Here is a 19,769-nt window from a genome sequence, read left to right on the forward strand (position 1 = left end):
ACTCCGAAAGTGACCGGTGCGCGACAGAAAACCTCTAGCAAAATTGATTATTTAATACAACAGCAATTGAAACAACGAAAACTTAATTAAGAAAAATGCTCACAAGACAAATAGTTCGTACGATCAGGTAAAAGCTGTTTTTTCGGGTTGCCTGCATACTAAACCAATTGCAAATTGTCGCTTTTGCAGATTTCATCGCCCAAATGGGGCCGGACAAGTGGTGACCCTAGCTAGCATAGCGGGAGCGGGAACGGGGGATAGGGGAAGATCGCCGTTGGACTCTCGGGAACGAGGTCATCAATCAGGCGGCAACGAATCAAGTGACAATGTGCTGCCGACATTGTCACTCATCTTTGGAGGATCAATTATGACATACCTGATAACGGAAAAGATAAGTACGTACCGTGAGCGCGACACGGGGACAGGTGTGAACCATAATCTCGAAAGACAAACTAAAGCAATCAGAAAAACAACAATGTTGCAGCCGTTGGTATTGAAACTTAAAACTTCTTTGCTTCTTAGAATCACGTCTTGAAGACGGACCATCCTTTTCTCAAACATGACCCCTCGCTCGTTGCAGAGAAAAAACCGACGAAAGTCTACGCTAAAGAAGCATCACTGGACGAGATCCGCAAAGCGCACGATACGCCACGGAAGGATCTGCCCGAGTTCACGATGGACGAGATCGTGAAGCACAACGCCCCGGTGCCCGGCATCTGGGTAACGTACGGAATCGGTGTCTACGATATCACCTCGTTCGTACCGAAGCACCCGGGCAGCGACAAGGTGATGCTGGCCGCCGGTGGTGCCATCGATCCCTTCTGGCACATCTTTCAGCAGCACAACACGCTGGAGGTGTTGACGCTACTGGAAACGTTCCGCATCGGGAACCTGCGGCAGGACGACGTGGTTGGTACGGCGGACCTACACGATCCGTGGGCAGCGGAACCGAAACGCCATCCCATCCTGCGGCCGGCCACCTTGAAACCGTTCAACGCGGAACCTCCACCAGCGGTGCTGATGGACAGTTTTCTAACCCCCAAGTACGTCACCCGATCATTCTGTCGCCGCAAAGCGATTACCAACCTCTTTCCACCCGTTGCAGTGAGTTTTTCTACGTCCGCAACCACTTGCCGGTGCCTGAGGTGGATCTCCAAACTTACGAACTGGAGCTGGAGAACGAGAAGACGCAAGACGGCAGGACGATCCGGTTCGAAGATATTCGGAAGTACCCGAAGCACACCGTGACGGCGACGATAATGTGCGGTGGCAATCGGCGCAGCGAAATGATGGAGGTGAAACCAATCAAGGGTCTGTCGTGGGGTCCGTCGGCGGTCGGAAACGCGCAATGGAGTGGCGCCCGGCTGCGCGATATTCTGCGCGATGCCGGTGTACGCGAAGACGACGAAGACGGCCACGTGCAGTTTGAGGGACTGGATACGGATCCCACCAGCACAGCTTACGGTGCTTCCATTCCGCTCGCCAAAGCGATGGATCCACGTGGAGACGTCATTCTGGCGTATGAAATGAACGGTCAACCGTTGACCCGTGATCACGGATTTCCGATTCGAGTGATCGTGCCGGGTGTGGTCGGTTCGCGGAATGTGAAATGGTTGGGACGGATTGTTGTTTCGCGGGACGAAAGCAGCTCGCATTGGCAGCAGAACGACTACAAATCCTTCAGTCCGAGCACCGACTGGGATACGGTAGATTTTAAAACGGCACCGGCCATTCAGAACATGCCAGTCACGTCGGCGATCTGTGTGCCGGCAAACGGTGCCACGGTGGAAGCGGCCGATGGATTTGTGATGGTGAAAGGATACGCTTGGTCGGGTGGTGGTTCCGCCATCGTGCGCGTCGATCTGACGGCCGACGGTGGCAAGAGTTGGATCGTCGCCAATCTGGATGAGGAGGACAAGAGTGCGGGCCCTGGACGGCGCTGGTCGTGGACACTGTGGACGGCCAAGATTCCCGTTAGCCCCGGACAGAAGGGGCCACTAGAAATATGGTCCAAAGCGGTCGATTCCAACTACAACACGCAGCCGGAAACGTTCGCCAACATCTGGAACCTGCGTGGGGTCGTCGGCAATGCGTACAGTCGCGTGCGGATCAATGTGAAATAGAATAGGCAAATGGTTGCCCGCCACGGGACAGAACTGTGCAGGTGCAATTTCTGAAATATCAAATAATTCAGTCACAATCAAGGATTGTTCGTTAAAATAAACGTTTTGTTTAATGAAACCCTTTACACATTTCTGTTCCTCAATCCTCGGAAAGAAGCCGCAATTGTTGAAGAACATCAGCAAGTTCGATTGTTTAAACTAGTTTATTGCATCTACAAAGAAAACAAGCTCTACTACTCAAGGCTCTACTACTGTGCGCTGCAAATCGGTCACTTCTCGGTTTCCTACACTTAACCAAACCACACTTTATACCAACTAATCTTTGCCCGATTCGGTTCGACCATTCCGAACGCAACGAAACATTCTGCCGTACGACACCTTCCTCCGAGTAGATTTCGTAGAAATCCATTATCCTGTCCAATTCGCTTTCTCCTGTGCACAAACGGAAATATGAAAAAACACGAATTAGGGTTAGAAGCTTAAAAATAGAAACAAAACCTTTCTCCGTATGTCTCTGGCAAAAGCTGGCACATTTTTCACGCGTTGTTTGCCGTTCGATCCACCTTCGACGCAAAGCAATTCTGTCCTCCCCAAAAGATGCCCTTGGAGAGGACAACCAGAAATGGACTCAAAACTAGCGTCACTCACTGTTTTTCTATCCGGAGTCAAACTATAGCCAGCAAAGTCAACCGTCAGTCAGATCCCGCGCGAGAGACTAATTTACCTTCCTCCAAAAGCAACATTGAAACGTAATGCAGTTAATGGTAATAACGGTGAAGAGTTTAATGTATATTTCGTCCCTTCCGATCACTGTGTGTTGGACGTCGCGAGTAATCTGTTCTGCTGTAACACCGGTTGAGTTATGTGAACCTATTCCTAATCTGGGGGAATCCTTTTCGTTTGTGATAAGGACGCGGCTGGTGGTAGTCTTTTGTGGGTTGTTGTCGTTCGTTTTTCTTTAGTTTTTGTTTTCCTTCTTCTCGGCTTCTTCCGATCCACTACTGCTGCTTCCGCTGCTACTGCTGCTGCTGCCGCTACCGCTGCCCTCACGTTCCGAAGCCATCTGTTAAACGGAAACCGAACAGTAAATCACTGGCCGCTAGCCGTCGTCAGTTACCTCTATTGGTCAATGCTTACCTTTTTGTATGCCATCTCGAACAGCTTCAGAGATGACTGTTGCAGGGCGCTGGTGGTTTTGCGAACTTCCTCCGGATCGGCTTCATCCTTGTTGGCCAGAATTTCGCGCACCTTTGCGATTTCCTCACGCAGTTTGTCGCACTGTGCGCGTTCCAAAAAGAGACATGGGGTCAGATTTCATGACTCATCGGACTCCGCTTCGCAAACCTACCTCTTCCTTTGGTAGCTGATCCTTGAACTCTTCCATCTTGGACTCGGTGTCGTGCACAATACCCTCGGCCTGGTTGACGGCTTCGATTCGGTCCTTCTTCTGCTTGTCGGCCTGTGCGTACTGTTCTGCGTTCTTGATCATGTTCTCAATCTCATCTTTGCTGAGACCACCGGACGATTGAATGACGACTGCAAAGCGAAAATGGGAATCAGTTTTTTGCTTTGTCCAACGTCAGCATGTGCCGGCTGATGCGTACTTTGCTGTTCCTTTCCAGTGCCCTTATCGCGTGCCGAAACGTGTACGATGCCGTTCGCGTCAATATCAAACACGACCTCGATCTGGGGCACTCCGCGCGGTGCTGGCGGAATACCGACGAGCGTGAACGATCCCAGCATCTTGTTGTCGGTGGCCATCTCTCGTTCGCCCTGGTGCACCTTAATCTCCACCTGTGTCTGCCCATCGGCGGCCGTCGAGAAGACTTGCGATTTTTTCGTCGGAATCGTCGTGTTACGGTTGATCAACCGCGTGAACACTCCACCGAGGGTTTCAATGCCGAGCGAAAGCGGGGTCACATCCAGCAGCAGCACATCGGTCACATCACCCGCCAGCACACCGCCCTGAACGGCGGCTCCAACGGCCACGGCTTCATCGGGATTGACCGCCCGAGACGGTTGGCGCCCGAATATTTCCTGCACCAGCGACTGTACCTTCGGCATGCGGGACATTCCACCGACCAGCAACACTTCACCGATGTCCGATTTTTTCACTTCCGCGTCGGACATGGCCTTCTGGCAGGGGGCGACCGTGCGCTTGATCAAATCACCGACCAGCGTTTCGAGTTTGGCGCGCGTTAACTTTAGATTGAGGTGTTTCGGGCCGGACGCGTCCATCGTCAGGTACGGCAGATTGATGTCCGTTTGCACCGACGACGACAGTTCGCACTTGGCCTTCTCGGCCGCCTCCTTCAACCGCTGCATGGCCATTGCATCCTTCTTGACGTCGATTCCCTGTTCCTTCTTGAACTCCTGTGCCAGATAGTTGAGGATGTGGTTGTCGAAATCTTCACCGCCCAGCAGCGTGTCCCCGTTGGTCGACTTCACCTCGAACACACCCTTCTGGATCTCGAGGATGGAAATGTCGAACGTACCACCACCGAGATCGTACACGGCGATGATTTTGTCCTCACTCTTGTCCATCCCGTACGCCAGCGCGGCCGCCGTCGGTTCGTTGATCACACGCAGCACATTCAGACCGGCGATCTGTCCCGCGTCCTTCGTCGCCTGACGCTGCGAGTCGTTAAAGTACGCTGGCACCGTGATGACCGCATTCTTGATCGGCGTGTTCAGGTACCCTTCGGCCGTTTCCTTCATCTTCATCAACACGAACGCTCCGATCTGGCTCGGAGAGTACATCTTGCCGTCGCTGCCCTGCACCCAGGCGTCCCCGTTGGAGGCCTTCACCACTTTGTAGGACAGGTTGGCCAGATCTTTCTTGATTTCCGCATCATCGAACCGGCGACCGATCAGTCGCTTGGTAGCGTAGAACGTGTTGGCCGAGTTGGTGACTGCCTGGCGCTTCGCCGGCATCCCCACCAACCGTTCGCCGTCCTTCGAGAACGCCACATGCGAAGGAGTTGTGCGGGCACCTTCGGCATTCTCGATTACTTTTGCATTTTTGCCTTCCATCACGGCGACGCACGAGTTTGTGGTACCGAGATCGATACCGATGACGGCACCCTTGACCTGCTCCGATCTGCACGCAGAAGAAACATTGCACACGTTAAAATTAACGAAATTGATGATTAAAGTAGGCGAAGACAGCGAAACGAGCGCTACGTTTACAAATGCATCAAAGGAGACAACCCCTTTCGAAGGTAATCTTCGTCTAGAACATTCTACGCATCACTCGATTAACCATCGCATCGCAGCATGCGGCCAACACGTAAATGCTCGTTACAGATGCAAAGAAACGTTGTTTCCGACTGCATGTAAAATCACTTCACTTCTGCCGTGAAAACACGAGTCTCATCCATTGACGACAGACATTTCATCATCATACTTACTTGAACCGGGCAAGCACATTGTTGGAGAGCGCTCCTCCCTGTGGGGGTAAGACAGAACAAAAGGGCAACGTGAGATCGTATTTTCGACGAACTTTGTTTCCTGCTACGCCATTCTGCTGGTGCCGTTTGCCGATATTTTAAGGGAAAGCTTCAAGTAGGCCACTGTTTGTGAACCCTCCCGGAATAACATGTGCTGATTTGAATCTATTACACAAGCCTCTCCCCTCCGTTTCTAACCTCACATTTCGCTATCAGTCAAGGCTGTTCCGGGTGTTCGCTTCGCCAGAATCGGCATCGACTTGCGTCAATCGAATTACCGGTTAACCGGCCGGGAAACCTGGCCCCTCACTCGTAATTAAACTTACATTCTGCAGCAGGCCGCGGTTTTCCACCAGCGAGCGGGAGATATATTTGGCTGCCTTCAGCATTTTTAACGAGCTGTACACGGAATTCACACCGAACTACGCACGTTTCAGTCTGGAAGTTATGATGCAACTATTTGGAGAATTTTCCTTCAGCTCTCACGGTTCACTTTGACAGCTCGCGGCCGCTGCTGCTGCTACGCACACCATGAACTGCTTCTCCGCGTTTCTAGAAGTTTACGTCGTCGGATGAACCTCGCCCAGGTGGCGAATCTACTGTTATGTAACGGGAGGATATTTTCGGTACGGTAGAGATGTTGTTAAAATTGCGCCCTAAATTGCATTAATTTTGTGCACAAAATTTTCGGCGCTGTACATGGTTTCTAAAAGATTATTTCATTGTCGAGCTGGTTCGGAATGAACGAAACGAAGCTTCGCTGGCAGCACGGCCACGGATCAGCAGGGAAATGAATCATTTGTTATTTTCACAAACGTCAGAAACGATCTGGTGGCCAAAAACAGGAAAACATCACAAGGAAAACTCTTGGCCGTTTGTTTTGTTGTGCAGCGAAAATTCCATCACACCAATTTGAAAATCAAGTTCTTGTTCTTATTAACGTCACCGTGCAGAACAACCAGTCACCATGAACCCGGACCGGATTTTAGCGACTTTTAAAATTTTAATCATAGGCGAAAGTGGAGTAGGAAAATCCAGGTAAACAATGGCACTGGCCTCCCGAAATGGGTCACTTCTATTGCGTGGCTCCTATAAATATCGAACCCCGGATCCGATCACTTGCACCGTCGGATGCGATCTTTCGGATCCGGTAACTTTTGTGACCTTCATCAAATGACGCATCAATCTCTGCCTTCTATCGCCGACCGGTCCAGTTTGATGCTGCGATTCACAGAGAACGACTTCGACAGCGATCAAGCGCTCACGATCGGGGTGGACTTTAAGACAAAAACGCTCGACATCGACGGCGTGAAGGTGAAGCTGGCCATCTGGGATACGGCCGGCCAGGAACGGTTCCGGACGCTCACGCCCAGCTACTACCGGGACGCGCAAGGTGCGATACTGGTGTATGACGTCACGAAAAAGGACACATTCCAGAAGCTCGAATCGTGGCTGAACGAGCTAGAGATCTACGGCACGCGCAACAACATGGCCAAAATGGTCGTCGGCAACAAGATCGACCAGCCGGACCGGACCATCACGAGGGACGAGGGTTTCCGGTTTGCCAAAAAGCACCGCATGATGTTCATCGAAACGTCCGCGAAAACCAGCGAGGGGGTTAAGGATGCATTTGAGGAAGTAGTTCGGAAGGTCCGTCCGGTGTAGTCAGGTTGGTGAGCGTACGGGCTCAACTTATTCAGCCTCTTTTGCCCCGATTCTAGATAATGGAAACGGACGGTCTCTGGGAGCGGAACGATTACGGCGATGGAGTTGATCTACACGGAAACCGTACCCACCCGGCCGCTGGTGGCTGCTCCTGTTAACTCCTGCATCGATCTGCAATCATCTGGTGATACGCAAAATGGGCACACTTCCGGAACCGTATGGAACGGCCAATGCTTTTGGTGTGCTACTCGTGCCGTGCAGCTACTGCCTCCGCTAGGCTAGCCGCATAGGATGGGATAATGTGTTTTATGTTTGTTTTAGATAAAATTTCACTAAACTAAAAACCTGTACACAATATAGGATCTAGCAATAAGGTCCCCGCTCGGTGGGTTTCAATAAATTATAAACTTGTAACGGAAACAAAACTTGCCCCGGTTGACTGGCTTTATCAACAACAAATTATTTACCGAATTTCACCGTCACAATAATGCGTCTGCGCCGAAAGCGTGCTGCGTTTCTCTGCGAGGACCTTGGCCGACGAAGGAAAAATTCCTTCAGTCGTCCGTCGGCAGCACACCAATCGGGTGGAGTACCGTCCCCGAGAGAGCCCACCACACGATGAGTGCGGCACGCTGAGGCTTCCGGAAGCAAACCCTGCCCTTCTGAGCTACACGGTATGTGTGCCGTGTCCGTGTGCCATGTGCGTGTTTGTGTGTTTGTACCACATCCGGAGGGTTCCCCGGTGTTGACCGGTTTGCCACAGGGAGGGTGAAAATAAAAGGAAAAGCGCCCCCCAACGGATGCCAAACGCTTGTTGCCCCAAACGGCTAGCCTTTTGATGTGGGCAAACCGGAACACCCGTAGGGCGTGGGTCGAGGATCAAGAATCCTTCGGGCTGTCGTGAGTTCGTGCGTGTCAACGAGCCCCCAAGAGGGGGAAGGATTTTAGTTCTGCAAAGTGTGATACCGGCGGAAGTACTCCAGTTTTGCGTGTTTACAGTTTTGCGGCAATCCGGCCGCGGACTGACTGGTGGAAAATCTGTGAATCCAAAAAGAATTCGTGAAAGTGTGAAGTACTTTTTGGGCAGTGGCCATATGACCATAACTTATCTCGGTGTATCCGCGTGAGTGCGTGTATGTTGGGGGCTTTCGTCCTCCCCATCCGGGAGTGCAACGAGAGCCAATCGATATTCAAGTAGCTTCCAGTGGCGAATACGGCAGGATACGCAGAAGGACTAAATCCTGTGGAGTGAACCATATCGGCTGGCCCGGGGGGGACTACGTTACTGTCTGGCCGAATTTGAGGCAGACTGCGAAGAGTGGCCATTTTTAATGGATTGTGCGGTTCTTTACGCTTGATGCCCTTTATAATGTGTTTAGTGGTGGTGTGCCAGGCGTCAAGCGTAGCAGATAATAAGATTTCCTTCCTCACAAAAAACATCTTTTCATCTAAAATCCTACGGATGGCTTACAGGACTCGTCCTTGCGTCGTTGCTGAAATAAGTGGATCAAGTGATTATTGGTGCTCGGTGAAACGAAACGGGGCCGCCAGGGGCTTAATTGATACCCTACAGTGTGGACGTGGTCTCGAAGGAACTTTTAAGAGGAGTAACCGCACAAGGTACAGTCGACTCTATATATTGCTAACTTTAAAGAAATTCATTTTTTGTTTAACAAATTATATAAAAAATACTCTAAAAGAGGGAAGCTATAGCTTACATTTTTGAGTTAAGGTATCCATCATGGAGCGAAGAAGTTAACGAATGTCCTTAGCATCAAACACTTGTGGCACGTCCGGACAGCCACTCAGCTCTAGGCCACCTTTCAAAATTCTTAAACGCCCCCGGACCGTTTGCTCGACTAATGAGTTTGCGTCCGGTCCCGTGGAAGGAATCTTCCCTCACCGTCACAGGCACACAGGCCATTTTTCGGGGCTCGTCTACTGGCGCGGCACATTTATCGCTTTAATCGATTCGATCATCAGTGACAATCAGCTCGTCCGGTCGAATTTTCGAAATAATTTGATTGGTTTAACGCACGTTAATTATGGCCCCACGAAGCCCCGTTCCGACTCTGTGCCGTTAGCAACAGACGGTCGGTCGGTCTACGAATGCTCCGGGCTGTAACTATGGGCAGACAATAAGGACACGCACGGAGCGGACACTGCGACAGCGGCCTGTCCAACATCGTGTTTGACGCTGAATGCCTAACGAAGCGTGGTGCAATTTGTTCCGTATGACAAATCCGCGTGAAAAAGGCCACGGATTTGTGCTCCACTTTCTCGGCTTCTCCGAGAGCCGGATGCCGGGGTGTCGATGGGAAGGACATTGTGATGTGCCCTCGACCGAGTGCCGTTAGGCGCAGGAGCTGACTCAATTACTGCTCGCTTGTAATGGCGGTGGACCATCCTTGTTTGATTTTGGTGCCGGTCCGTCCCTAATGCCACGCAGGTTGGCAACAGCATGTCGAATTGGATCACCAACAAAACCGCTCCAGACCGACTTACAGAGTCTTGCCGGATACCGGAGATAACCTCGGTTCAAGGTGGCATTGACTGGCTATTTATAATATGACCCGTGTGTCACGGCGTTGCAGGGTTTCCAACAACCCGCTCGCTCGCTTTAAAACTAATCGCATCAAACGCACTCGCGTCTCCCGGCAGACCGGAAGGTCAAACTGATTGATTTCCTTTCCATTGCGGCCCCGCAGACTGCGCTGTGACCCATGACGTCACCGAAGAGCTCCACGACACCGGGCCTGGCGGTCACGAACCGCATCCTGCGCTCGCCGTCGCACGAGAGCTTCTCGACCGACCTGTCGCTGATATCGATTTCCGTTTCGTCGATGAACTCCGAGGCCACAAGCGTGCTGAACCGGACCATGGAGGAAAAGCTCGGCAACCTGCTGAACCCGAAGGAGAGCAAGCGTAATCGGTGAGTAGCGGCGTTTGGCCATTTCGCCATTTTCGACAGGGTTCCCCACTCGCCCCCAGCTCTTCGACGCTCACGGAACGGTGGAACGAAAGCAACGACCTTATCCGCAACTGTGCCACACTGTCGGCGGCCCTCGGTATCCACAAGAGCTTCAGCACGACCGACATCTACCAGCTGCCATCGGATCAGCACCAGCTGGGCCGCCTTTCGTCGTCCGAACTCGCCCTAACACCGTTCCAGAAGGTGGGCTACCTTTTCGACCACTCGCGGCTGGAGCACGCCTCGCGCTCCTACTCCACGTGGGTAGCGGTCGGGGAGCTCGCTTCCACCTCGCAGCTCCCCTCGCCGCACGGTGGCCACACGTCGCAGGTACCGACGCTGACGAGCACAAACCCGGCGCCCAGCTTCACCGTTACCGATCTGATCAGTTCGGTCAACAAGAAGATCCGCCAGAACTACATCCGGCGCCGGCTGTTCACCACGTACCGGGCACTCGAACGGTTATCGCAGAGTGAGTTCAATCTTGATCGGCTGGAAGCGGCCGCATTCGCCGCCACCAATCCGGGACCCACGGAACTGATCGTGCCGTCGCACACCACCATGTCGAACGCGTCGGCTTCACCGGTCGCCGGAAAGTCCACCAGTTCACCGGCCCCGGGTGCCGGCGACAGTGGCGGCGGTGGTCCATCGTCTGAACCGGGCACCGGCCTGTCGACGTCCGCGTTGCGCAAGTCAAGCAGTGCGATCGGCAGCAGTGGCAGCTCCCGGAGCCACCATGGCCCCAAGAAGCACCTCACCTTCCACGATATCGAGAACGAGCGGGGCAAACCGCTGTCCAAGTACGAGCGCCACATGCTGATCTTCAACTGGCTGCACACCATCGACGACACGGCGATGGAGATCGAGAACTGATCTCCGCAGGACGACGTGCGCTCCTCGTGCGAGATTAGCGCACTGCGCGTGGCGCGGACGGCGCCGGGCGCACGATCAAACTGAGAGCCCCCGTCCCGATGCGTTCCTTGCCTTTTGTTTGCCGATGTTTCATGGACCAGCCAGGGTCCGAAAAGCACAAGCGTTCGACGCGAAGCCAGATCTAAGAAATTGTGAATTGTTATAAAATATCATAATTATGTGTTTAATGTTAACATTTGTCCACCCTTTCCGAACATCACCCTCTTTGCAGCGTGAAGTAGCAGTTCCAACAGTGACCATTACCAAACCCACAGGGGAACACAGAATACTTTTTTAACGACCGTTCAGGTCAATTTGCTTTGACCAATCAGATTCGGAGACACGTTAATGGGGGCGGCCAAGCAGAGAGACTGTACGCGCGATGGCTAGTGTTTAGATAAAAGAGTTTGGAGGACCTCCGAACCTCCGCGCCATCGCTAAGCTTTCGAAATGCGTTATAATAATTGTTGTAAAAGAGTATCTCGTAAGACTAACCACTAACAGACACAGACACAGAAGCCAGCCAAATACAACCAAAGGAATTACCAACCGTTAGTGTGTCCGATATAATATCACCAAATCCTCTCCCCCGTTTTAGATGCGCAGATGATTAGGGTATTTTTATGATAATACATATTACTAGGTATTGAGTAGGCAACAAACTTGGCTGACGATGAATGTTTCTTGTTAACACGGGCCATTCGTTTTTACTTTTTGCGCGCCACTTACTGCTCTGGTGCTGCTCCGGACCCCGAGTCCGTTCCGTTCCGTTTAGCTTCCTCCCGTTTTGATACTTCCTTTACAACGCCTCACACACCCGGAACGATTAGATAGCGAATTCACTGAATGAAACGACATAGAACGGATCCCCCGGATTAGAAGTGCTTTTTGCTTCGATTAGCACCGGCATGGCGGCATGCCACGGTCGTCGTGGTCGCGGTCAAATGCGGCAACTTTAATAGCATCAATAATCACATGCACGCATCTCTTATCGGAGCAGGGACTGAAACGATGAAAAACGGAACAGAGGGAGAGAGAGAGAGAGAGAGGGAGAGAGCTGGTTTGTTGATGTGTTTAAGAAGGAAAACAAGCGGAACTAATTCGCCACGATTTACGCAGCAGAGCAACAAACCTAGAGGCGGACCCCGTCCGTGTAATGTGTCTCTCTGATGTGTTGTTACAGTTTAACCATCCCTCTCCCGGAACGATGCGGGATGCATTTTACTACGAATAACTTCAGCAACATGTAGCTATCTTTACCAAGTGATTGTAAACTGTAAATAGAATCAAACAGATAGAAAATAAAATTCAACGTGAAGTGAGCGCTTCATTTCGATTTCACCCAACAGCGCGTCGATGCGGACAGTAAGAAGGGCACAGTCCCCAGAGCAGAGCTTACCGATTCGAGTTTTGAATCTTTTTTTATTAAAAAAAATCGTACATGTTATTTAGAACCTAAACATTCGTCTCACCGTGTTCAGTACCGGGGCGATACAACGGGGGGGGTGATCGTGTCCTCGTCCCTAATACTTGGTATTGTTACGCGCACAATGAGAAACGCTGCCGGCTGCCGGCTGCCGTGCCGGCATCCAACGGCCTGGACGGAACTTAGTTCCTGCAATTGACCTGGTTCTGTTTTGGAATGTACCGTGTGTAATACCCCCCGCGGAAGGAGATTCTGTTTCATCGCCCTTGATTGTCCTGCGTCCTGTCACGTCAAGCGGCTTCAGATTCGGTTCGGTTGTATTCTAATCTTAATACCGTTCCTACTTTCAAAAACGCCCGCGAACCGGGTAAGTAAGCTTCTCTCTTGCGTAAATACAATGTCTGTTTTTAAATAGCTAAAGTCGGGTTACCCTACCGAATGGGGCCGTGCAGCAGTTCTGACGGCACTGTACAGAACAGTCAGCTTAAGTCTACGGGGTTAAAATAGCTACAACAAGGCGTGTTGATAACAAACATCTACTTTCTACGACCACGCGCGTCTCACGCGGGTCACTTTCACTCGCTCTCGTAAAAACCATCTTAATCTTAGGCAGTAAATACACCAAACTAGGGGGCCCCGCCAGCACGGGATGGGCTAACACGGTGAATGGCTATGAAACTACCCGCAAAAATACTCGGAACCCGTGGCGCATGCCGCCGCTAAACGCTACTGGAATGTGCTGGAATTTTTGACGGAATACTCTCTGTTCCTCGGAACTGCGTCATTTGCAATACTGTGGCGGAGCATCCCCGGGCCCGGGACCGGCTTTCGGGCGCTCGCCAATGTTAACTCTTACGCTGAAATGAGTACACTCCGCTGTGTACAAACGTCGTCCGGTGTTACATCCTAAATCCTAACAGAGCTTCTCGCTATACAACAAACGGTACCGGGGCTTATCAATCGATCAATAAATGCAACGAATTTTGAAACACTTCAAAACGAAACGTTTGAAACACTTTGGCACCCGCAAAGGGTGCTTGTTTCGCTAAAGATGGCCTAAAGGAGATTTTGGGAACGGGCGACGCGCGACTCAACAGTTGCTGTGGCTGCGTGCCCCGCGCATCAGCGGCACGAGCAGCGACGGTGGTCCCGCTTGCCGGAGGAAGGGATGGGCCAGCAGCTCGGCCGCGGTGGCTCGTTGCGCCGGGTCGCGCACCAGCATGCGGTCGAGGAAGTTCTGCAACCGGCTCGACACTTTGTGCGAGTTTTTCAGCTTCGGCGGCGGCATGTCCCGGATGCGGCGCATCGCCTGCAGCGGGGGCTCGTTAAAGAACGGCGGCTCACCGTCGATCATCTCGATCACCATGATGCCGAGCGACCAAATGTCCACCTCGGGCCCGTACGGGAGCCGCGAGATCACCTCCGGCGACATCCAGTACGGGGTGCCGACGAGCGATTTGCGCTTCGGCAGCTCCTGCGACACCTGGGCACAGAAGCCAAAGTCGGACAGTTTGACGCGCCCGTCCGACGCGAGCAGTATCGAGTCGGACTTGATATCACGATGGATGACACCCTGTGAGAAGAAAAGAAAGGAATTATACTCTTGGTCCGGGAATTAGATTAGCCTGCGTGTTACCTGTGAGTGAAGATAGGACAGTGCCTTCAGGCACTGCTTGCACACGGTCGCTATCTGTTCCTCGTCCATCCGCGAGTGGGTCACGATGTCGGTCAGGGCACCTCCCTCGAGGAACTCCATCACGACCCACAGCTCGTCGTTCACCAGGAAGCTGCTGTACGTCTCGACAATGTTCGGGTGGTGGTAGTCGCGCATGATGACCACCTCGTTGAACAGCAGCTCGCGCCGCTGCTGCTTCCGCAGGTCCATCTGTTTCACCGCCACCTGGCGACCTGTGGAAGGGAACGGTGCGGTATGTTGAACATGCGCCGCAAACCTACAAAACCCCTGTTCTTACCCGTGGACTTATCGGTCGCAATGCACACGGTACCGGTGGAACCTTCGCCGATTTTAGTGTAATTTTCCAAATTCTCTCGCGGATCGCCCGCCGACACGACCATCTGGAGCGCCGCTCGGAACTGGGGAGAGGAGGGAGAAAAGGATTCAGTGGTTCGATCGATCGATTTGCCGCCATCCGCGGCCCCGGTGCTCTTACCTGTTCGTGGGTCAGTCTTTGCTCCGTCTTCACCGGCGGTTGCTGCTGCGATTGGCCGCTCTGCGTGGTGGAGGTGGTGCTTTGTGCGACCGACACGTTGCCACCGCTCGAGCTGGATGCCCGCGAGTTGCTCTTGGCACTGCCGATGGCGCTCCCGTTGTTGTTGAGAATGTGATTTTGCTGTTGGTGCTGAGGATGCTGCTGCTGCTGCTGCTGCTGGTCACCCTGGCCCGTGGAACCGGACGACGGTGATGGCATTTTCTGATGCGGGTTCGGATTGTGGTTGTGGTGGTGGTGGTGTTGGTGGTGATGGTGCTGCTGATGGTTCATCATCATCTGACCGCTGCCCGGCATCTGCATCGGCATCTGCTGAGGTTGCTGCTGCTGCTGCGGATGCTGATGGGAAGCTGCATTATGAATTCCGGTCGGCGACATCTGAGGACCACCGGTCTGTTGCGGAGTTGCCGGTGTTTGGCCACCCGGGCCCACCATGCCGTGTCCGTGCGGGTGATGGTGATGATGGTGCTGCTGATGATGATGGAATCCACCAGCACCGGGCACATGGTTACCGTTGGCCGCATCGTTGGCCAGCTGCCCCACGCCGAGGGGGCCGTGATTGTTGAGCTGCTGCGTTCCATCCATAGCACCCGCCCCGGGAGCGGTGCTCCCGACATGTCCTCCTGGGTGTCCCTGGGCGAGGAAGCTATTCGGTCCGGTCGGTCCGGGTTTACTGTGCAGTGGTGGCGGAGGACCCACCGCCGTCTGCATACCGGCACCTGGGGTGGATCCCGGTCCGTGGAAGCTACTGCTGTTGCTGGCCATCGGTCCCGGGTAACCGCCATGATGGGCACTGTTGTACCGCTGGATACTGTCCGATCCCGTCGGGGAAGATTTCTGGGATCTGTGGCGAAGAAGAATTTTTTTATTAATTCATTTTCCTTCAATATTTTTCATTACTAATTAGCCAAGGGAAGCCCATGTTTGCTCCTAAGCTAGCTAGACCTCGACGGCCCCCGATGGCGATCACACGGAGCACGGCGTCCGCCTGTTTCCAGGCGACGACACGATGTCGCGTTTCTCAAAACAACGGATGAATCAAAATTTCCACCGTGGGTCGGTTAACCGTGCTTCAATGTGGCGACCCGAAACATAATTTCCCTGCGGCAGCGGCCCATTATTGGCTTTACCACACACAGCACACCAAACAGAGGGTTCGCGTGACCGACCGAATTGATTATACTGTCTACCGCCGGCAAACCCGATCCAACCGAGAGAATCAATCGAACGACGCATTTCCCGCGCCGCAGGAAAAAGGGAAAACGAACGAAAGACACGGGAAGCCGGGCAGAGGCAGGATTCAGTTGATTGCACACGCCGCCGCCCCGGAGTTGCCGTTGCGGGGCGTTTCGCGTTGTTTCGTGTTCCGGATGGACGGGTTCGCTCGGGTGTGCATTCCCAATTAAAACCCGCCCGCCAGTCGGCCAAAGTAAACAAGAGGCCGACCGGAAATAGAACCACTGCTAGACCGAGGGGACAGAAGAAACAAAGCCCTGTTGGCATTGCCGAACCAAATTGCCGAATAAGTACGCGCGTATTGAAGTTCTAATCGAATCGGCCATTCGCCGGCGACCGCCGGCTATTGAGCATTTAATTATCGGACAGTATTTAACAGCATGGTCACGATCCGTTTTCTGCCGTTAGCCGGGTGCACCATCGTTGCAATATATGCACCGGATTGGACGGATCATCCGTCGAGTCCCCCACTGGAGTGGAGTCTTTGTTTTCATAACTTCAAAAATGGCCATTTTTTCACGTCGCGCGTGTGCTCAAATTCCGGTCAGCTTTCGAACGTATTTTTTCGGGCAACGATCGGCGAGCGCGCGAATCGAACGCAAAGGTCCCCGGGCCCCCGGGCCTCCGGTGGAACGTTGTACGTGTTCGGTAAGCAAAATAGAGCCACCGTCGACGGGTTTGAAAACGGGCCACACGGTGGTGACCGGTGGGAAGAAGCCTATTTTTACTCGCCCCACTCGCCGCCACACGTGACCAGCAAACGTTAGCAACGCAAAACCCCCCGTCCCGGTGGTGGCCGCCTTTTTGCCAAAGGTTGAGGTGGAGATTAGACACCGCCGTCCTATGCTGGGATGTTCCACTATAGATCCAGAATACGGAATGACCCGTGTGTAATTTATTTTAATTCATCCCATTTTCATACTTGTTATCTTGAATGATTCCTTATCCAACACATTAACCAGAGACTCAGCGCGGCAGCTGATGGGTGCCTATCTAAACACGGCCGGCGGGCGCCTGAGTCAGCGGCCATGAAAACCGTGTGTTGTCACAGAATGTGGCCGGTTTTTGGGGCCCCACTCGAGACACACCGCCGTAAAGGTAAACATTCGAAGGCCAGTGGCAAGTGAAATTACTACGCACCAGCAAAAACCTGTCCGGGTGTCGAAACACCCTGGGAGGCCCTAATTGAGTTATGCAAACGCATTCAAACGAAAGAAGCGCGTCACGAGCGGCAGGACCCGTCCAAAAATCGATGGCGTTCCACACAGATTGGGGCAGCTTTTCTTGCGATCGATTGCGTCCGCGGTCCGCGTGATGCGAAATTAAGTTGTCACCTGGAACCCCGTTACGAGCCGTCGGCTTTCTTTTTTGCTGAAGAGCTTCCGGTGTGTCTTCGTCTTCGTGATTTTTAAGGTTCGCTGCATTTCGAGCACACGATCACTCCGCGCCCCTCGCGTCTCGCCTCTCACTTTCGCGGAGCGCAGAGTTGGAAGTGTCTTCTTCCCGATCTCTCTCTCTCTCTCTTTGGGGAGCCCAGCGTCAAGTTGTTAGATGGTCGCAACTAAACCTAAAGAAGTTGGCAACATTAAAAAGTGACACACATCAAAAGATTACTTGCCGGGGTTTGTAGGGACATGCAAATGAGAAGATGATCACGCAACGCATCTCGAATCACAAGGGACGCGTGTCGGCCATTAGTTTGCACACGGTTGTAGACGCCTTGTGCCACGATCCATGCAGGCACACACCGGGTGATGGGTGTCTTTGCGTTCCATTTCCGCGATCACACAGCAGATCTGGGGCAAACGTGGATATGCAGCCGCTAGACAGACTTGCGCGCTGCTGCATCTCGATAGCGGGAAAAAACCGGGACAGTCCAGCACGGGAAAGAGAGCGGCCGAGCCACGCCATCGGAACGCGTGTGACACCGAGCGAGAGGCTCCGAGGAAACTGCTCTGGCGAACCGTCGCGCGGGAAGTGAACGATAAAGTAAAAACAACATCCCGCTAAACGGGGCGGCCACGCAAACAAACGGTGCATTCTAGTAAACATTGTAAACGCACTATCGGCTCCGGGTGGGTCTCCGGCCACTGGAGGGCGGGCGGGCGATCGAAGGGTGATTTGTTTCCGTTCATTAACGAATGTTTATTCGATCGCCACAACAACCCGCCGGGTTTGAAGTCCTGCCGCGGGGTGTTTGAAAACATGCCACCCAAACATGTGGCCACCAAAAACCCATGCCCATTCCCATGACCCCCCGCACTTACCGGTTGTGATAGAGCGAGGACGTTTCCGTCAGCACGCTGACCGGATTGGAGAGGTTTCCGTTCGAACCAGTTCCGTTGGTCGAAGCGGCCGGGTTGATGGCGGCGGCGTTCGCTATCAGACCCCCGTTCATGTGTGGCCCCCCGCCGACGATCGTGTGGCCACCGGGGGCCATCTGGTGATGCGGTGGCAGCGGCGGATGTTGGTGCTGCTGCTGCTGCTGCTGTTGGTGCATGGGCGGCAGGTGCATGTGTGGCGCTTGCGGATGCTGGCCACCGCCGGGCGGAAGCGACCCTAGGTGTTGCTGCTGATGCTGTTGATGGTGCGGATCGAAGTTGTTGTTAAAGTTGGTCTCCATCATCGATTGGTGGCCGGGTTGGAACGTTCCACCGACCACTGGGCCCTTCGCAGTGAAACTGTTGTTGTTCATCATCATCCCCGGATACGGAGACTGCTGACCGCTGCCGGGCTGGTGCGGTTCCTCCGGTACCGAAGGTGGCACATTGGTGTTGGCACGCAAATCGCCTCGTCGTACGCGCGGCGGACTGGAGCTTCGCAGCGAGTTCGAGCGCGCTACGTTGGAGGTTTTCGGTAGGATCAGTTTGCCCGGCTCGGCGACGGCCGGACCACCAACGGGACCTCCGGGGCCACTACCGATGCCCTGCCCGTGAGGGCGCACGATCGTTTTCAGGTCCAGTATCTCGGTTGGTGTGATTTCCGACGGATCCACCAACGGGAGCGGACGGTTCGATGACTTCAGGATCTGGTTGTTGCCCACAATGGACGCCCATTGCAGCGGCAATCCGACGTATCGGCCCTCGCGCTTATCGAAGCCCGTGTGGACGCGGTGCTCGAAGTTGCTCGGGCACGAAATTTGCGGCTTTTTCTTTTTCTTCGAAAACATTTTGTCTAACTTCACGCGGGGAGGAGGATTCTCAGCGAGACGGCGCACTTTCACCCCGGGTCTTTGCAATTCTTACGCCACAACGGAGGGGCCGATCGCCATCAACGGCGGGGTGGTCACAGAAAACTCACAACAATCCGCGACAAACACGGCGCGAACGCGAAGAAGATGGGCCGCAGCTGGGTTGGTGGTGGCCACAAGTCTCGCAAGGGTTGTCAACAGAGAGATGATGCGCCTGACGCGCTCTGCAAAAGCTGCGGCCTCCGATCGAAGTCAACACACCACGAAACAGGCATTCGCAACGGAATTACCACACGCACACACACAACGTTACCCCAAAAGGAGGTCTTCCGCAGGTACCATTCCGAGGGAGGGCTTTTTTACACTGTTTAAACCATTTCACGCACGAATCTACGCACCGACACCGGCTGCAACGGATCCGCGAACCGACCGGGCACCGTTTTGCGATAGAATCAAACCGAATCGGGACACGTTGACGGATGAAATTTAATAAAAACCACGAACAACACGGGTTCGCTCCGCGCTCTTTGACGATCGTTTTTGCTGTGGCGGCCACCGCGGGCCCAGTG

The 19,769-nt window shown here is 53.4% G+C and overlaps 5 protein-coding genes across 5 annotated transcripts; 3 read left to right on the plus strand and 2 right to left on the minus strand.

Moving 5' to 3' along the window:
* The first annotated feature begins 95 nt into the window (after positions 1-95).
* LOC131206607 (sulfite oxidase, mitochondrial) lies at positions 96-2,191 on the plus strand. The gene is made up of 4 exons (XM_058199222.1): positions 96-127; positions 190-395; positions 581-1,043; positions 1,106-2,191. Exons 1-4 carry the CDS (start codon positions 96-98, stop codon positions 2,121-2,123), a joined length of 1,719 nt encoding a protein of 572 aa, XP_058055205.1. The 3' UTR covers positions 2,124-2,191.
* A 630-nt stretch (positions 2,192-2,821) lies between these two features.
* On the minus strand, positions 2,822-6,024 carry LOC131212141 (heat shock 70 kDa protein cognate 5). Its single transcript, XM_058205896.1, has 6 exons — positions 5,899-6,024; positions 5,534-5,571; positions 3,728-5,223; positions 3,472-3,659; positions 3,261-3,401; positions 2,822-3,186 (listed from the first exon to the last, which is right to left on the minus strand). Exons 1-6 carry the CDS (start codon positions 5,959-5,961, stop codon positions 3,082-3,084), a joined length of 2,031 nt encoding a protein of 676 aa, XP_058061879.1. The 5' UTR covers positions 5,962-6,024; the 3' UTR covers positions 2,822-3,081.
* Positions 6,025-6,398: 374 nt separating this feature from the next.
* On the plus strand, positions 6,399-7,649 carry LOC131212158 (ras-related protein Rab-18-B-like). Its single transcript, XM_058205920.1, has 3 exons — positions 6,399-6,610; positions 6,787-7,222; positions 7,294-7,649. Exons 1-3 carry the CDS (start codon positions 6,540-6,542, stop codon positions 7,393-7,395), a joined length of 609 nt encoding a protein of 202 aa, XP_058061903.1. The 5' UTR covers positions 6,399-6,539; the 3' UTR covers positions 7,396-7,649.
* A 1,073-nt stretch (positions 7,650-8,722) lies between these two features.
* On the plus strand, positions 8,723-12,378 carry LOC131212150 (uncharacterized). The gene is made up of 3 exons (XM_058205908.1): positions 8,723-8,857; positions 9,946-10,169; positions 10,229-12,378. The coding sequence occupies exons 2-3, from the start codon at positions 9,961-9,963 to the stop codon at positions 11,079-11,081; spliced, it is 1,062 nt and encodes a 353-aa protein (XP_058061891.1). The 5' UTR covers positions 8,723-8,857; positions 9,946-9,960; the 3' UTR covers positions 11,082-12,378.
* Positions 12,379-13,636: 1,258 nt separating this feature from the next.
* LOC131216686 (serine/threonine-protein kinase PAK mbt) lies at positions 13,637-19,179 on the minus strand. The gene is made up of 5 exons (XM_058211241.1): positions 18,278-19,179; positions 14,718-15,618; positions 14,520-14,640; positions 14,183-14,454; positions 13,637-14,119 (listed from the first exon to the last, which is right to left on the minus strand). The coding sequence occupies exons 1-5, from the start codon at positions 19,177-19,179 to the stop codon at positions 13,637-13,639; spliced, it is 2,679 nt and encodes an 892-aa protein (XP_058067224.1).
* Between the last annotated feature and the right edge of the window lie 590 nt (positions 19,180-19,769).

The sequence above is a fragment of the Anopheles bellator genome, chromosome 1, assembly GCF_943735745.2.
Source record: "Anopheles bellator chromosome 1, idAnoBellAS_SP24_06.2, whole genome shotgun sequence".
Taxonomy (NCBI): domain Eukaryota; kingdom Metazoa; phylum Arthropoda; class Insecta; order Diptera; family Culicidae; genus Anopheles; species Anopheles bellator.

What these genes read in the sequence shown, in the direction of transcription:
- LOC131206607 (XM_058199222.1), top strand. Translation starts at nt 96, where the DNA reads ATGCTCACAAGACAAATAGTTCGTACGATCAG. An exon ending in CCTGATAACGGAAAAGATAA is followed by an intron (nt 396 to 580) that starts GTACGTACCGTG and finishes CGCTCGTTGCAG; the next exon opens with AGAAAAAACCGACGAAAGTC. An exon ending in GACAGTTTTCTAACCCCCAA is followed by an intron (nt 1,044 to 1,105) that starts GTACGTCACCCG and finishes CACCCGTTGCAG; the next exon opens with TGAGTTTTTCTACGTCCGCA.
- LOC131212141 (XM_058205896.1), bottom strand. Translation starts at nt 5,961, where the DNA reads ATGCTGAAGGCAGCCAAATATATCTCCCGCTCGCTGGTGGAAAACCGC. An exon ending in ATCAGCTACCAAAGGAAGAG is followed by an intron (nt 3,402 to 3,471) that starts GTAGGTTTGCGA and finishes GAACGCGCACAG; the next exon opens with TGCGACAAACTGCGTGAGGA. An exon ending in TCGAGATGGCATACAAAAAG is followed by an intron (nt 3,187 to 3,260) that starts GTAAGCATTGAC and finishes TCCGTTTAACAG; the next exon opens with ATGGCTTCGGAACGTGAGGG.
- LOC131212158 (XM_058205920.1), top strand. Translation starts at nt 6,540, where the DNA reads ATGAACCCGGACCGGATTTTAGCGACTTTTAAAATTTTAATCATAGGC. An exon ending in AGTGGAGTAGGAAAATCCAG is followed by an intron (nt 6,611 to 6,786) that starts GTAAACAATGGC and finishes CGACCGGTCCAG; the next exon opens with TTTGATGCTGCGATTCACAG. An exon ending in TTGAGGAAGTAGTTCGGAAG is followed by an intron (nt 7,223 to 7,293) that starts GTCCGTCCGGTG and finishes CCCCGATTCTAG; the next exon opens with ATAATGGAAACGGACGGTCT.
- LOC131212150 (XM_058205908.1), top strand. Translation starts at nt 9,961, where the DNA reads ATGACGTCACCGAAGAGCTCCACGACACCGGGCCTGGCGGTCACGAAC. An exon ending in AAGGAGAGCAAGCGTAATCG is followed by an intron (nt 10,170 to 10,228) that starts GTGAGTAGCGGC and finishes ACTCGCCCCCAG; the next exon opens with CTCTTCGACGCTCACGGAAC.
- LOC131216686 (XM_058211241.1), bottom strand. Translation starts at nt 19,179, where the DNA reads ATGTTTTCGAAGAAAAAGAAAAAGCCGCAAATTTCGTGCCCGAGCAAC. An exon ending in AAAGACTGACCCACGAACAG is followed by an intron (nt 14,641 to 14,717) that starts GTAAGAGCACCG and finishes TCCTCTCCCCAG; the next exon opens with TTCCGAGCGGCGCTCCAGAT. An exon ending in TGTCCTATCTTCACTCACAG is followed by an intron (nt 14,120 to 14,182) that starts GTAACACGCAGG and finishes TTCTTCTCACAG; the next exon opens with GGTGTCATCCATCGTGATAT.